The following is an 18,198-nucleotide window of genomic DNA, read 5'->3' on the forward strand; positions in this document are numbered from 1 at the left end:
TTTATTACTATGATAATAACAGATTTGGCTGAATCTAATAGCAGTTCTTTTGTGATCGTTAAGCAGCTGTCGATTTTTGATATAATAAGGATAGGACTACTCTTAAGGTTTCGCATTCAAACTATGGTAAAGTTCGTGCCATTCCTTCCATTTTCAGAGCTTTATAATTCCACTGTAATCATTTGTTCTTGGCAGAAATGTGTTTTACAAGCTCTCAGCCGAGAATAATATTTTTGAACAATTTTTTCAACGTTCTGGTTATGTGGTTATGGGAATTTGGAACTCAATATTAATATGCTCTTGGGTTTTGTGTTTGTATATCTCAAAATGCACTTTTTTTTAAATAACACAATTTAACTTGAAGTAAGACTATAAGTGCTTTTAAATGGTAGAGACAAACCTGAAAATGAATAGATATTTGTATATGTATAACTAAATCACTTTACTGTACACCTGAAACTAACATGCCATTACAAATAAAATATAAAATTTTAAAAATAAAAAGTAAATGGTAGAGATATTTTGTTACTTTAATAGTGGTGATATTCATTGTAGGACGAGATAGTCAGATACAAGAAACATTTACAGGGAGCAAAGGAGCCGCTGTTTGTGTCTTACTCCCATCACTTCCATTTCCTATGTGACTTCATGCCACTTGTTTCTTTAATTCTTCAGGCATAAAGGAGCTATTGATCTAATTCATTTTTTAATCTATAAACTGAGAAGTGTTTTGTTGAACAACAAGCATTCCCACTTGGTCTAAAATTTGACATCTAAGAAGTATCAATATTTTAGCCATATTTTTATACTTTAATATTTCCCACAGCCTAATTTTTAAAAATTCTACCTAGTATTTTCAGTGTCCAGTCCACTGCTGTAGCTCTGTGTGAGTGGGAGAGATCTATTCTACATCTCTCACTTTACACTTCACAAGTGTGGGAAAGCCTCAGCGAGGCATGGTGGCCCCTTGGTGCCCTGGCAGGAGGCGTTGGGGGGTCATAATGCCGGGCTCTGCTGGCCTGAGACCTGGCATCAGGTTTCCTTAAAATCTTCACGGAAGATTTGTGAGAGATAATGAGTTAATGTTTGTGGAGATCTTTCAATAAAGTGTAATTGATGTTTGAATTTTCATAAACCAAATAGAATATCTACCCCGGAAAGCTTTGTAAGAATATTTAGCACACATGTACGTGCCAGATGGATTGTAATGACAGTTGATAGGCCTCTCCTAACCCTTGCGTTCTGTTGTCAAAAATCTGCACATCAAAACAACTATAGTTCTCACAAGAAGATTTGTTGGGTAAAAGATTTGGGTGCACATGGAAAATTCTACCATCTAGATAAGACTACAGATTAATGTTATAAAAGATGAGATTTTAGGGGTTTATATAAGAATATTCCTAACATGCCTTAGAGATATATCAGTAGATAATTTTTTTTAAAAATCAGATAATATGTACTTGATCTTACATATTTTTTCTGCATAAGAGGATTTTTATGAAAAATCCATGGAGTGTGATGCAAGACACTCAGAAATTATTCTTAAAAGCTCAAGGGCATGTAAAGATCAAAGTGGAACCACATCATAAAACAAATAGTCATCACAGGGAAGAATGTTTTTGCAATTGAGATAATGCCAATGAAAGAGTTTAAAATATAGGAAGTTAAGTTAGCAAATAAGGTTATTATTCTAATATATTGTGACATCCTCGATGGTATTATTGTAGGAACCCTCTGGAAGTACTTATTCTGGGTAAAAAATGATAGCTATAGATCCATGATAGGGGGACAGGTGGCCCCACCAATTATAAATTCCTCAAGATTGTAAATGTACATTTTATCATCGTGTGTCAAAATATTCGTTTTAATATTCAGACATTTTACCACATAATAAGCTGTAACCATATGTTTATTTGTTATATTATATCACTGTAACATTAATAAATATTTACAGAGCCGCAGTGTATCATAGATGTATTCAAAATGGTAGCTCTCAGTTTGATTTTAAGTGAATATCTTTAGTGCCTCAAACTAATTTTTAAAGCACTACATTTGTATTACACATCAATAAGAGCCAAGGAGTTTAAGTTTTTAAGACTTATACCCCCTTTTTAACTCATGTTGTTTTATTTATTTTCCCCAATTGCATGAATTAAAAATGGAGTGTTATCTCAGTTTTGAATTCCTTAGCTTGATGTCGCAGCTCTTGCTTTATTTGTATGTGAATTTGATCTTTAATAAAGATGAGCTCTGCTGAACTTTCCATGAATGAGAGGCACTTAGGTACACAGCTCTTTAGAAACGATTTGGTAGTACTGGAAAAATTCAGAAAAGTTGCTAGTCTGTTAATAGTGTACATGGCAAGCTGTGTGATTGATTAATCAGAAGTTTTATAATCTCTAAAAACGTAACTCTCTCTGTAAATTCGGATTGTGTCCAATTAAGTTGACAACCATCAATTTTTTAAAAAGAAAAGTGAAAACTCAGGACTCCTGCCTCATACTTTTCCTGTTATAGCGTTATATGAGTATTTATCCTTCTGTGACAGCTGAAACTAGAGCAGACGTACATTCAGGAGGTTGGAGACGAGGCACTGAGTTTTCACTTTCATGTGTCAGGAGGCAGTCGCAGGGTGGTCCTCCTGAGCTGCAGCAGGAGGAGCTTGTGCTAGTTTGGTAGTTCTTGGCTTGGTTGCCTCTCCGCAGTGTTCTTTGACTTCCTTACTTAGCTCATGATAATGAAACCCTAGGGCTTCCCCGGTGGCTCAGATGGTAAAAAATCTGCCTACAATGCAGGAGACCTGAGTTTGATCCCTGGGTCAGGAAGATCCTCTGCCACCCACTCCAGTATTCTTGCCTGGAAAATCCCACGGAGAGCGAAGCCTGGCGGGCTACGGTCCATGGGGTCACAAAGAGTTGGACACGACTGAGCGACTAACACACACTTCTTCCTTCCTAATGAAGCTCTCTGCTCAGCTGTGTCGACTTTTCTTTCAGCCTCTGTTCAGGCAGACAACTTCTCAGTATTATCCATTTTAGTACAAATTTTCACATACAGAACTCTAACCAGAGTAAATGAAGGGATTCTCCTTTTGATCACAGTGTCTAAACATTCTTAATGGGTTCTTCGGGAGAATGTTAGCTGAATTCTCTTACCGCCTTTCGCTGTCAAGTGCGTATCCAAAGGTGGAGTGCAGGACGCTTTTAGTGCCAATCATTATGTTCAACTCCAACCGGGGATCTCTTTCCACCATTTCTGCTTTTGTCAAGATCACATTTTCAGAAATCATTGTGTAATGCCCTAACTTCTAATTTTTCTGTGGGAAAATAGTGTTGCAATTTGCCCCCTTGTGTTCTTCTGTGATTGTCTCTCACTAGATATTGGAAGCACGTATGCATTCCAAATCATGGAACTTTGACCCTCATCCCATCTTTTGTTCGTTGAATTTGGTTTCAGAAGGAATATTTCCCTTTTACTTTTTTTCCTTGAGTAGTAATGAGTGCGCTGTTGAAATGACTCACTTTTCTCTCTACAGTTTCTTTACCCTCATGTAATATAGCCCATGTAATAACCTAAAATACTGGCAAGCTTGAACGTCTATGACACCCCTGAATGTCTTTTACAGCCTTTGTCTAGGTTTGAACTTTCCAAATTATGTATTTCAGACGTTGAGAAAGAAGGGCCTTAATGGCTGTGACAGCCCAGATCCTGATGCAGACGATTCAGTAGGTCACAGCCCTGAGTCTGAGGACAAGTACAGGAAAATTAACGAAGATATTGATCTAATGATCAGCAGGCAAAGATTGTGTGTAAGTACTCAAAACACCCTTCATTTTTTTTACTCTTGATATTTCTCTGAACCTGGCAGGCCTTGAACAAGAAAGAGAACAAAGGCTGTGAAAGCCCCGACCCCGACTCCTCTTATGCACTCACCCCACGCACTGAAGAAAAATACAAAAAAATTAATGAAGAATTTGATAATATGATCAAGAGCCATAAAATTCCTGTAAGTACCAAAGGTAGATGGCTGGTCTGCTGATAACTGCTGCAGTAACATCCCTTAACCCTTTCAGTGAGGGCTTTCTCTCAGCAACGCTGCAAAGGCAAACCCAGAAAATAGCCATCTCATTCCAAGGGCCGTTCACTTGGAAAGCAAACCCTCAGGGTTGCTGAAGTTATATCATCGAAACGATGTGCCATTCAGAAGTTCATTCGGAGGTAGCAAGTTCACTGGAGGAAGAGAAAGATCTTCGTGACCCACCCAGAATTTACACAATCTCTTAAACACACAGTCCACACAAATCACCAGGCCTTCGCGAATATGAGAGTCTCCTTCTGAACGAGGATTGACTATAAAATAGATATATTTTAACTGAGATGAGATACACGGGTGAGACGGCCATTCTCTCGCGTAAACTGCCGCTCATCAGCTCATCACCCAAGTAAACGCTTGTTCCTGAGTGAAGCTTCCACCCTCTCCCTAAACATGAAACTCAGCAGCAGCACTGAAGGGTTAAAGCTAATGCTCGCTGCAGGGAAGCAGAGTGCATGACAGCCTAATGGTAAGATTTCAACATGTTTGTGTGCTGGGGTGATGTTACAGCTTTATCAGAATATTCGCTTTGCCTACATCAACATTTTCCATGCTTTAACATTTGGCTAAATTTTGTCTTAACCAAGTCAAAAAATTCCTAACAATCAATCATATGCCTTGCCAGATATTTAAGAGAAATAACTCTGCATGTATTATTTTGTTTGCCCACATATTATCGAGGGGGAGAGTACATACCTTTTATTCTGTCATCAATCACATGATGTTCATTTTGTGACATAAAGTGTTACAACTTGAGGTTCACATACTTTCTGAATAATGAATGTTCGTGTCTGAACCTTCACTGTATACAGGCTCCTCAGTAGGTAGTTAATTCCTTTCTCAAAAAAGTACACTTTCTCTAAGTTAGGGAAACATCTGAAACCTGAGGATTGAGAGAGACTGTAGTGAAAACACGCCTCAGCAATTACAAGTGCAGATATCTGAGGACAAAAGCTCCAGGCCAAACCCACAATGACACTCACAAGATAAATGAATGCTTTACACATAGTAGGTGCATGATCAGACCGTGTTGGATTATACTGAACCCTTAAAACTTCTTTATAAAATGTATGCTTGTTAAACTTCATGTCCTCATAAAGAGATATCTGCTGCTTTTGTTAAATGAAATAATGTCCACAGGAAATCTTTTGTTGAATCAGAATTATTAATTCTCTCTATCATGAAGGAAGGCTAACTGCTGTAAACTCTTAAAGGTTTCATAAGACCGAGTACCACATACAGCATTTCCACAGTGGGTGTTTGGTCAAATGAAACGTTTCCTATCAGAGGCAGCAATGCATACTTGCTGCAGCCAGAATTCTTAAGTGAAATCTCCTAGGATTTTATTGCCCAGCAGAAGGAAAGAAGGAGCTCCTTTGGGCCAAGTTTTAGTTCCTATGGCCTGAGTTTCTCTCACTATATAATACCCTAGTTGAGAGCTGCTGGGCGCATTTGTGAATGTTAAGATTTTAAGGTGAAGCACGTTAGGTGTCTCAGGAGGAATGCCCAGCACCGTGAGGAAAGGGGCATGTGTGTAGAACTGGCAGTCACTCTCCGTGTGTGTGTGGAGCTTTAACCCCCAGAGATCTGGGAGGATGCCCATGTTTGCACATTGGATCATTTCCACTGTGCTCTAGGGGGAAAGAGGTGTAATGCATACCTGGGTTCCCTCACCATATTTCATCCTGTCGTGCAAAGAGTTCAAAATCAGGATACATGATTTCTTAAGAGGTGCAGTGGCGTGCGGCAGGGGATGGAAAACCACATTAGAGCTCCCAGGCAGAGCTGTGAGAAGGAGCCATACAGCTCCGGGCTGTGCCTCCAAGGCCCCGCTTCTTTAGTAAGTGCTTCAGTCTCCACGATGAAAAGCCCAGTTTTCGCACATCGCGTTTAGTTGCTGGAAGTAAATTTTGTTGAAAGTTTCCACAGCTGCTAAAACATTTACAGCAGGGCAAGGACACTCTGCCCTTTGTATGGAGAGAGTGTCTCTGCCTCTCTAAAAACATTACAAGGGTGTTTTTCTATTCCAGAGACCCAGGTTGAAGAGTTTTCCCTTCTCAAATCGAGAATTTAATATCTCAGTCACCTGTTGGTACCATCTCGTTTTTGCCCATATTCCTCAATGACATGAAATCATTCATGGCTGATTTGGAATCCTGTCGACCAGCATTTCCTCGTGTGGGGTTTGCCACGGTTCATGCTGGGCTTCACAGCGAGAAAAAAAAACAGCTCCATTTGAGGAACCAGGAATTAGGAAATGGGCTGAAGGGAGGAGAGGGCAAGAGCAAGACTGGTTGAGAGGGACCAGGAAGGGAGGAAGTGGAAATGGGAGAGTGTGGATGTGTTTTCTTCAAATAATGAACTGTGAAGAGTGAGAAAGAAGACTGTAACTAGGATCGAGGAGGGGGTAGAAAAAGTACTTGAGGTGATTTATATGCCGAGGAGGAACACTTAAAGAAGAAAAAGATTGGACGTGTAGATAAAATGAGGATAAAATGGTGAAGCTTCTCAAGGAGGGGGGATGGGCTGGGAGCCAGAAGGATTCACAGATGTAGTCAGAGTAGCAGCCGGGAGAGGGAAGTTGAGAGGTTGGCCACCTGATGACCTCTGTTTTTATACTGAATTCAGCTTCCGTAGCTTCGAGGTGGGGAAGCAGGTGCTTGAGAGAGGACCATGGGAATGCCCATGGGTATAGACATTGTAAGGAGCTGCAGGCAGAGGGGGTGGCGAGCACTGGCCACAGTCGTGGGGCAGCCTGGAAGGGGTATGGATACCAGCAAGCGAGGTCACTGGGCTTCCCTGGTGGTTCAGTGGGTAAAGAATCTGCCTTCAATGCAGGAGACTGGGGTTCGATCCCTGGGTCAGGAAGATCCCCTGGAGGAGGGCATGGCAACCCACGCCAGTATTCTTGCCTGGAGAATCCCATGGACAGAGGATCCTGGCGGTCTGCAGTCCATGGGGTATAGTCCAGGGGTTCACCAAGAGTCAGAGACGACTGAAGCAACAGCATACACACCCACCAAGTGTAGTTACTAGTCATCAGCATTGTGTGATTCCTTTCTCTGCTAGTTCTCAGCAGGCTGGTCCTGATTGTTCATAAGTGAGAGTGTCAGCTGTGGCCCCAAAAAAGAATTCTGTTCAGTCATTCCCATTAAATGAAAAAGGGCCTATTAACTAAAAATATTTTATTAAAAATATTTTATTGGACTTTTCCTTGCGGTAAGTTTGGGAAATCATGGGTTTTGGATAAGAGTTCAGATACCTTTCTGACCGCAGTGACTCACTTTAGTAACCATGATCCATTTGTTCAGGGATATAAACTAAAAACGTTTTAGCTCTCATGCCTGTATCCCTAAAGCCAGGGCCCGCAGCGTGGGTGTGTGACCTGTACAGTTGCACGGGGCCCTGCTCCCCTGGTCCACGCCTGCTTAAGTGCTGCGCTGTCCCCATCTTGAAATTCTTAGCAATTTTTTAAAGGGCCCCACATTTTCATTTTGCCCAGAGCCCTGCAAATTATACAGCCAGTCCTACTTAATATCATCTTATTTAATCACCCAGAATTCTCTCTTCTTTCCTTTCTTGGGGGATTCTAAAATTTGGAGCCTGCCCCTGAAATCTTTGCAAGTTTGGAGTCTTTAATGACTTCTTGACTCTCATTGTTTGACAAAAATTTTTAAAATTTAGATGCTTTTTGTTTGTTTAGGCTGTGCCGGCTCATCCTAGCGGCACACAGGATATTTAGTTATGGCGGGTGGGCTCTGCTTCACTGATCAGGGATCAGACCTGGGCCCCCTGCACTGGGAGTGTGGAGTCCTAGCCACCAGACCCCCAGCGAAGTACCGAGATGCTTTCAATTTTCTTAATTTTGAAAAGTTGAAAAGGAAAAGAAAAAATGCCAATTTCTTGTAAACATGGGTACATTGTTATAACCATTTCCTAAAGCATCTAGAGTTGATGGGTCTCTTTTCTGGATGCAGCTGCTTCAGGTCCCACATAGGGTCAACAGAGATTAAATGACTGGCGTGCTTAAGTTGCAGTTTATTACACTACCTGGAACTAAGATTTCTGATATAAAGGCTGATGTTCTTTCTGGTTCTCTGAGACAGCTTCTCATGGTGTTCAAATTTAAGCTTATAATGTGATTTCAAAATTATTTAGCCAGTTCCGGGATGCAGATAAGGAAACAAAGCAAAAGCTGAACTGCAATGGATGTTACCATGTTTTATGAATTGTGAATTTTTGAAGTATGCTTGACTTCCTGAAAGATGACACTAGTGATAAAGAACCCACCTGCCAATGCAGGAATCATAAGAGATGCGGGTTCGATCCCTAGGTTTGGAATGATGCCCTGGAGGAAGGCATGGCAACCTACTCCAGTATTCTTGCCTGGAGAATCCCATGGACAGAGGAGCTTGGCGGGCTACAGTCCATGGAGTCACAAAGAGTTGGACACAACTGAATCAACTTAGCATTCATGCATGCTAATAATATCAGAATTATATCTGACTTCTGTCTAGCCAATCACAAGAGAGTTTTATAATAACTCTTATCAAATTGTTTATAGCCCAGAATCCTGGAAACTGAATGATCTGGGGATGATGGTCAGAGGCAGAAAGGAGTAGAGAGACTTTTACCAAATCGGTTAGTAGAGTGGTTCAGAATTCATTAATTGATGATTAACCATCCACTCTATTTTGGATATGCAAATAATCATGGGGTGGGGGAAGGTATTGGCTTTGTTCTCTACTGAGACACAGTCAATATTCTGCAGAATATTCAGGGGAGAAGTAGTCTTATAGTGGGGTCCGTAGGTATCCAGTTAAACATTTATAAGTAGTAATAGTGAATACCGAGTAAAACATTTTTAAGCAAAAGAGAGCTTTAAAATATGAAATCTGAGTAAATTTGAACAAGAGGACTCTTTAAGGTGTATTTTTTCCCAAGCCCTCATCCCACCCTGGCATCAGTAGGCATAAGCACACACCCTAAGATGGTGTTTAGCCTTGTCCCATAAGAACCCGTTTAGTCTGTTATGTTCCTGGTTCATAAATAATAAGCTTCTCACATGCAGCCCATACTCACTTCACAGTATGATTTCTGACCAAAATATTTTATTTCTATCCAAAAATGTATACTGTGTTGCACAGTCATTTAGTAGCAAAACCAACAGGCTCAGTCACTTGTTACATGACCTTGGATCACTTACTTAATCTCACCAATTTGAAAAAGAAGGTTTATATCTGTAGCGAAGGGATGTTGGAAGCTTCAATCATGTTGTGTATATAATTTATGGTATAGTGCCTGCTCAATAAATAATACACAGTAAGTTGTTGTAACCTTACTTTTACATTCATATAGTATCTTCCTAAAAATTCTTTGAATGAAAATATTCAATTAATACAACAAAAAGTGGACTAGGCTATGTATTACCTTGTAGCAAAAGAGCTTTAGCATCTGATGAAAGGGGACATTAAGTGGCCATTGTCTTAACTGATCTTATAAAAGAAGAGAAAGCATCAGGAGATGGGTGGGAACAGGATTAAGTAGGGTGGTCAGGGTGGGCTTCCTTGAGAAGACTAGCTTTTTTTAAATTTTATTTTATTCAAGGGTAGTTAATTTACAATGTTGTGCTAACTTCTGCTGCACAGGAGAGTGACTCAGTTATATATCTATTCTTTTTCATATTCTTTTCCATTATGGTTTATCACAGGATGTTGAATGTAGTTGCCCATGCTATAGAGTGAACCTTGTTGTTTATCCATCATATATATGATTTTTTTGCATCAGCTAATCCCAGACTCCCAATTCTTCCCTCCCCTTTCCTCTCTCCCCCTTGGCAACCACAAGTCTGTTCTTGATGGAAAAGACCAGATTTGAGCAGAAATTTGAAGAAAGTGATGGAGTTAACCAGAGAAATAAGACAAGAATGAGGGAGGTGAGAAGAGGATGGCAGGAAATCAGTAATGGAGCCGGGAGAAAACTGAAATTAGGACCCTGTGGAATATTGGGAGATGTTGGGCTTTGCTCCAACTAGGATGAGAGTTCACACAAGGTTTGGAACAGAGAAGGGCCATCACTTGATTTATGCTTCTAAAGGATCTGTCTGATTGCAGGGTTGAAAATAAAAGGGAGGGCAAGGATAGAAGCAGGTAGCTATGAGCAGGTGACTGCAGTGATCAAGGCAAGAGATGGTGGTGCTAGAATCAGCCACTGGAAGGTGAGAGGTGGTTGGAGGTTATATGTGGAAGTTAAGCCAATAGTGTTTCCAGGTAGACTGAAAGTGGGGTATGGGAGAAAGAGAAGATTCAGGGGTGACTCCAGAACTTTATTCTGTGCAAAGGAAAGCATTGAGCTGCCATCAGCTGAAGATGGGAAGAGCTAGACTGGGGCTAGTTTTGAGATGCTTATCAGACACTTAAATAGAAATATTGAGAGGGTAGCTGAATATGCAAGTTTGGAATCAGGAGAGAAACCCAAGCTAGAACTAGAAAAAGGACCATGGTACTCTTTCATCCGAGTTTCCCAGGTGATGCTAGCAATAGGGTTCTATCCCTGGGTCAGAAAGACCCCCTGGAGGAGGGCATGGTAACCCACTCCAGTATTCTTGCCTGGAAAATCCCATGGACAGAAGAGCCTGGGAGACTATGGTCCATCAGGTCACGGAGACTTATACATGACTGAGCACGTACTCTTACATTCGCAGAGCAGGGAGGAGAGGATGAACCAGAAACCAAAGCTGAGAAGGAGCAGCTATCGAAATAGGAGGGAAAGTCCCGGGTTGTGGAAGCGGAGGAAGTTTATCAAGAAGCAGTGATCAACTGCGTCCCTGTTGAGAACTAAGAAGTTACCGTTGGATTTAGCAATCTGAAGGTTATTCATGACAATGACAAGAGCATTTTTAGTGAAGTGGTGAGAAGAACTTTTTTTAATGGAGTGAGTTGAGAGAAAGCAGTGTGCCAGATTTCCAAGCTAGGTCACAAGAGCAGAACTGTCACTGGTGACATGATTTTCCAAAGTTCCCTACCAAACAAAGTGGAACATTCCCTTGCCATACACAGTAATTGCATTTCTGGGAATTTCAGTGCATAAAAAAAAAAAAAATCTGTGTTTCAGTGTATTAAAAATACCTTGTGTTTGCAGAACAAAGTTAGTTCTGACTCAGATGATTATTATAAAGGTTTTTCATACCCATGAATGTCCAGTGGAGCATTTGAAGGTGGGATGGGATAAGAGACAATTCTTTGTTGTGTACAACTGCCCCACATATAATAGGATATACAGCATACCATATCGGGGTTTCCCTGGTAACTCAGTCGGTAAAGAATCTGCCTGCAGGGCAGGAGGCCTGGGTTCCATTGCAGGGTCAGGAAGATCCCCTGGAGAAGGAAATGGCAACCCACTCCAGTATTCTTGCCTGGAAAATCCCATGGACAGAGAAGCCTGGCGGGCTACAGTCCATGGGGTCGCAAGAGTGGGACACAACTGAGCAACTAAACCATCACCACAGTATATCTACCAACCAGGAAGATACCAGCTCAATCATTGACACCCACAAGTTTCCAGAATGCCCCCCAAGGAGATAGTCCAGCTGCAGAGTGTACCACAATTCTAGATCAAGAGTTACTACTGTGGATCTAGTGGGAAACAGATGGCAAACTCAGAAGGGTAATGGAAGAGGGTTTAGTAAAGGGTCTATTTACAGACGAGTAGAGATCAGGCATGCTGCAGTCCATGGGGTCGCAAGGAGTCAGACACGACTTGAGCGACTGAACCGAACTGAGCGATCAGGTAAATTCAAGAAACAGTGAAGTACGTTAGGGCTTCCAACCTGGAAGCTATTACCATACGTAGGTCTGAACGAGCAAGAGGAGGGAGAATTTATCAGAGCACAGTAAGATCTATGTCACTGGAAAGAGGACCAAAAAGGGGGTGTGCTGTTCACTAGGGGAAGGCAGCCTCTGCCATCCCCTGGCCCAAGAGGGGAAACATATCCAGACTTCTCTTCTCTGACTCTCTGTACTTCTGCTGGTGCCTTCATTGGCCCAGGTGAAGCCAGAGGGCCAGGGGAATGTGCTGGGTGCAGTCTGGGACATCAGCCTCCTGGGCCCAGGGCAGTGGAGAGGGGGTCGGCGGTAAATGGAGAAGTCCTGGAAGGTTACTTTGTTTTCTCAAGTATGCTAGAGTAATTCTTATATGGCCTTTTAATAAGGGAATGCAGTATTTTATTAACTCTATAGACATTTATTTTACAGCATACACTAATATTTTTTTGTTGTTTAAAGGCTTTGGGAGTCGGGGAACATAATCATTCTTTGATGTCTTATCAAACGTTCATATTCAATCATATCATGGTGTTTATCCAAAATTATTTTTGTTACCCTGTTCATTACAGATAAAGCTTAATAAAATCTGTGTTAATATGACACTTTTAAACTTTTATTTCCCCAAAATCAGTGAAGGATCAAAGACATGTAAATGAAAAGAGTTAATGACACATTCGTTTTTTTCTGTATTGCCATGTCCAGATCAGGGAAGAAAAGAAAAATAGGAAAAGTAAAGAATAAGAGAGCAGAAGCAGAGAAAGAGGACAGTGTTGTAATTATCACCAGGATAAACAGAGAACTGCTGCAGAGCACATGTGATGCAGGCCAGCCGATCAATGAGAAATAAAAAGAAAAAAAAATGTGATGTTAGGATTACAGAAAAAAAATAGTAAAAAGAGAAAACTTTGAGCCACGGGCACATATGCATTTAAATTTGTACAGTGGGTTATGAGAGACTCCCTGAGGGAATCTTCTATGTAAACCCTAATAATACATACTAGATCCACACATATACACATACACATATATATCCATTTTATATTAAGAATGCTTCATACTCTGACACCATGAGTCCTCTGGAAATATATTCAAACAGGATTTTCATTTATAATGTTAAAAATGAAGAAAAACAGGAGGAGGAGAGTATATTTCAACTATGATTATCTAGCAAATGCAAGCAGAAAAATAAGCATGTGTGGGTTATATTGCCAACGTAATACCAAAAAATCAATAATTGGGGCCTGAATTACTCTAATTAGACATCCACACAGGTCGCTAAATGTTTGCAACTTTCTCGTTGGAGATATAGGTCTTGCCATTTGTCAATGTCAGTATATCCCAAAAGGTGAAGTATGATGTATATTCTGAACTATCATTTTAAAATATGAATTATTGAGTGATACATGCTCTGTTGAACCCTGTGTCTTAAAATGTCGATTATCTTTAGAGTTACTTTCAAAAGACAGACTTTTAAATATAATAATTAAAATATATATGCTATTCACATGCCCGGAGATGATTTTATATCATTAAACTTCTGCATAAATATGCTTCAATAAGCAATTAAACCAAAGGCTCAGTGTGCATTTTAATCCCTTTTCTCTGTAAAGTCATCACAGTCATGTACCTTTGATCTTGCAGTCATTTCTGGCACCAGATTCAGATATCAGAAATGAACAATTACCACTTAATAGAATGGAATTCAAAGACAATGGAGTCTAATGAAATGGGGCTTTGTTTTAAACAAAAGTGAAACGTTTTCTAATAGTTGCAGAGAAACAGTTCTAAGCACATTAAAGAAATCAGTTTATGATCTGAACACCTTGAGAGCTCTTCTTAATGATCTTCTAGACACCAAGCAGTTTGGAATTTGAAACTTTTCTTGGAAAAGTAAGGCTCTCCGTACTGGGCTGTGTTTCTCTTCGTTTCTCTTACCCATGCTTGTTTTTCTTGCTCCTACAGGCTGTTCCACCTCCCAACTTTGAGATGCCAGTCTCCATCCCAGTGTCCAGCCACAACAGTTTGGTATACAGCAACCCCGTCAGCTCACTGGGAAACCCCAACCTTTTGCCACTGGCCCACCCTTCTCTGCAGAGGAATAGTATGTCTCCTGGTGTAACACATCGACCTCCAAGTGCAGGTAACACAGGTACGTTCTCGTAATAACGCGACAGTGGCAAATCATTGGAAGGAGCTACCCTTGGCAAAGAAGGCTGTTTTACCTACAAGACATTGAGCGTTCCAGCTTTCCATTTGTTATGTCCCTTCATCGCTTAATACCCATCCCCATCTAGGTCTTCCGCATGATAAAAACCCAGCCCTGTTAGCCTGTCTTTCAAAATCTTACATAATCTGCAGTTTATATATTTAGCCTATCACCCATCTCCTCAGGTGGCTGTATTTTAACCGCATACTTTCTCAAAGAGAACGCCAAAAATCCTATCTCCATGCTTTTGTTTCTCCTCTCCTCTTGCCTAAAATGCCATTTTCCCTCTTACTTCTAGCCAGATACCTTTTCCATGAGATTTTTTCCCCTGTGTCCCTTGATTGCGTTTATCTCCTTTAGTTATTTATTATTTTGGCCAATTTTTTACTTATCAATCCAGTAGCTTATAGCACAGAGGACTTAAGGCAGAGAAGAAATGTGATGATATAGCATAATTTATAAGAACTGAATTAAACAAAACTAAATCAGAAATGAAGATAAGAGCATATCACAAGGACATACACAACTGCCATAAATTTGTGTCTATACTTCCAGGAGATTCTTATGGTTATACAATTCACAGTGTCTCAGAGAAAAGAAATCTTTGCTCAGGAAAAGTTTAGCCATTCTTAGAATTCAGATCAAGCGATACACAGTATGATTTACTGTATTGAGTATGTGTCCATTTCCCCGCTGGACTTACAGGACCTTGAAGGAAAGAATGTCCTCTTGCTTGTCAGGTTCATGGTAGGAACTCAGTAAATATGAGTTGAATATAACTGAATAAATCCTTCATATTTCTAAAATAAGCACCAAAATTGAATTTCTACATTGTGTATAGCCAATCATTATACATTTATATTTTATTTCTTAAAAAGCACTTAATAGGGAATTTTAATATGTCTCAGACATACTTTTTATTAAAAGTAATTTATCCACAGAAGAATTTTTCCTTCAGAATACTTATATCTGCCTTAGAATTAAATGTATATTACTTTTTAGTACAGAAACTTCATGTAGAGGATGCAATCAGCCATGTTAAAAAAATCTTGATAAATCTTAAATCTGAGAGATATGTATAAAGGACTTATGCTGTTATCCCTACTTCTGAATATGTTGAAATTTATCATAAGCATTTTCAATAACTATATGTATTCCTTTTAGATCATACTCAAATGCTGTTGAATTTCCTATTTGATGAACTCATGCTCATTTATTTTAAAAACATCTCATGGTTTATTTCCAAAATATTTGGTTGGAAATAATAAACGCTTTCCTAAAATGTAATGAACATTTTCTTCTAATTCCAAACCCAGTACCAAATAATAATAATAGCAATTAGAAAATAATCTCACTGATATTCTGTTCTTTTAGCTGAATTTTGTTTCTTAAAAAGTAAAACTAATTATTATATTCAGTGTCTTTTTGAAACATCCCAACTCCCATAAATGCAGATTGCCGAATTTTAACCTGCTTTCTTAAGCTAGCAGCGAATAAACATATGTCTCTAAATTTGTGGCCAATAAAGCCTGTTTTATTGTATTAGTAAGATTCAGGTAGTAAAGGAAGTCATTCATTGTTAGAAGATTCATGAAACGACCAAAGTGCTAGGCAATTAGCATTGCACAGAATTAATTGTATAAAATATATTTACCAAAAATTAAACATCAGATATATGGTTATTTGAGTATATAATAAACTTTACTCTTCACTTTCTAGAAAATGCAATCTTAGGAAAACTAATGTAAAAATACAGTAAACATTTAGAGACCATTCAAAGACTAGATTTTTTTTTAAAGGTAATCTTTCTTAGGAAAAAAGATGCTGCAAAATGTCAGTGATGGAATGTATTTTTAGTGTTTGAGCACAGCATGTCTCAGTAAAACAAATGTCAGCCATCTGACCTAGGTAACACTTGAGAAATTTAGGACTCTTGGGAGAACCCTGAGAGTACTGCAGTTAGAGGTGCAGCGCGCTGCCCCGTGGGCCGTTGGCTGTGCTGCTTGTGATGGTCCTCTCTCGCCCACAGGTGGTCTGATGGGTGGAGACCTCGCGTCCGGTGCAGGCACCAGTGCAGGTGAGTGGAGGCCCAGTGCCGGAGTGCGCGCCGTTGTTGAGCAGCCCTGTACTTTGTGATCTACAGAAGCGCGTCTTTTCCACAGTTGAAAGATCAGGGAGACGCATGGGAAAATGGCCCCAAGAATTTCTAAAGCATTTTGATGAAGCAGGAGTGATTGGATAGTAACAGCGATGACTGTTTATTAAGTAGACCTTTCCATAATAAAGCTTCAGCTAGTCAACATAAGCAGAATTGGGGGTTCTGATCAAATCAGTTTAATCCTAGGTACCATCTCTGGTGGCCGCCAGAGTACCTTTAGCAAACCTGACAAGTCACGTCCTTTGTAAATTATTTCACGTTAAATGCGAATCACTTTCTACACAAAGTACTGAACGCTTGTATACTTCTAAAGGAGAATATGTAAAGAAAAGGAAGGAGTGAGATTATAACCATTCAACAATACTGTTAATAAAATAAAGCCACATTTGGGATTAAAATGAGTTCTTAGAGAATATAAACACAGTGTACCTCTCTGAAAAGCACATTAAATACAGTTCAGCTGTTTAAGAACCTCTTGCATTGTGGCCAATTGGTCGCATAGTCACATTTCTCCAGGGTCCTGTGTTAATTCATATTATAGTGATTACTGAGATGTCGATGTCATTTCCAATGCAGAGGTAAGACAGCACAATACTTTCAAATGCTAACTGCAGTTCACTATTGGCATAACAAGTAACCATGGTAATTCCTGCAGTAAAACATACTGTACATTTAAAATAGCAGGAGGCAGGCATGATAACACAAGGTTATGTTTGAAATATCAAAAAAATTCAAGTTTATTGAACTATCTGTGGACAGCCAAATTAAAATATTTTGCCAGGTTTGACTGTAATAGGCTATTAATTATAAGAAAGAAGATTAAAAATTGGCATATAGAAACATGTTTATAAATATGTCCATTTGGGAGTCATGTTTCTTGTTTCTGGTATTGGCTCTTCATTAATTCAGTAAGTAATGAATAAAAAGTGTAAGAACTAGTGGGTTAACAGACAGAATCAATGGTCCTGACTTCCTGTTTTATCTAGCTTTTCAGGATTAGGTAGAGTCAGATTAATGATTAGACTGAATATACTATTTTGCTGGATATTGAAACAAAGGGCTCTTTTTTTCCCCCTCAAAAAAAAATACATCAGGATTTGTAGCCTGAAAATTATAGACCAAAGGATTCAAATCTCTGCCAGACACTATGGCTAGAGGGGGTGGTGGGGCTGAAAACTGGATTGTCTCAAAGTCCAATAAAAAGGTAAATAAGAGTAGTGTAGATATTATGATATTTTATTCAGCATCTTGATGCATCAGTTTGCTTGCTTGTATGAGAACAGCCAATAACAGTGATGAAAGTTAATAGAAAAAACATGTGGAGTTGGGGAACGGGTACTCATCTTTGATGACGTGGCCTCTTGTTACTGCCTAATAGCTAAAATGCTTTAGAATTCTATATTGAAAATAAGCGTTGTTCAATTATACTGTCATTGTCAATTCCCTGACAGTCCACTAAGTTAAATGGCCCTCTGGGGAGAAGGAAGACACTCAATCTTGTAAACATAAAAGTTAGCCACATATAGGCTATCACGTCATTGAACTAAAAAAAAATCTTGTAGGCTTAGCAAATTCATTCCCCAACTTCAGGACTGCCGCCATAACTCAGGAATCTTCTACGTCAAAAATGGAAGGAAGTTAAAAAAACAACACTCGGTCCACTTTGATGATGATAAATACTGTATATTGATGATTGTATCTTTTAGTGAGCATATAACAGTCAGTTTCTGTATAGTTATGAAAGAGTTACTTCCCCACTTTTTAAAAATAGAGGAAGAAGCCCTTTCTAACTCTGGTTCCACAGAACACCTGTTGCAGATGCCACTGAGTGTTAAGCTTAGCTGCTATGTCCTGCCCACAGACTCAGCCGTCTGCCCCTTCTTGCTCACACCAGCCTGTATCAAATGTCAGAGTGAAT

At 39.6% G+C, this 18,198-nt stretch overlaps 1 protein-coding gene across 10 annotated transcripts in view; it reads left to right on the forward strand.

Moving 5' to 3' along the window:
- The window catches only part of MEF2C (myocyte enhancer factor 2C), a 177,955-nt gene that overhangs the window by 129,357 nt on the left and 30,400 nt on the right, over positions 1–18,198 (forward strand). For 7 of the 10 annotated variants that reach the window (XM_018049972.1, XM_013965781.2, XM_013965777.2 and 4 more), the window contains 3 exon segments: positions 3,666–3,809; positions 13,879–14,065; positions 16,152–16,199. In XM_018049972.1, the coding sequence (XP_017905461.1) occupies positions 3,666–3,809; positions 13,879–14,065; positions 16,152–16,199 (379 nt within the window). 10 annotated transcript variants of the gene reach the window in all.

The sequence above is a fragment of the Capra hircus genome, chromosome 7 (assembly GCF_001704415.2).
Source record: "Capra hircus breed San Clemente chromosome 7, ASM170441v1, whole genome shotgun sequence".
In the NCBI taxonomy this organism is placed as follows: Eukaryota; Metazoa; Chordata; class Mammalia; order Artiodactyla; family Bovidae; genus Capra; species Capra hircus.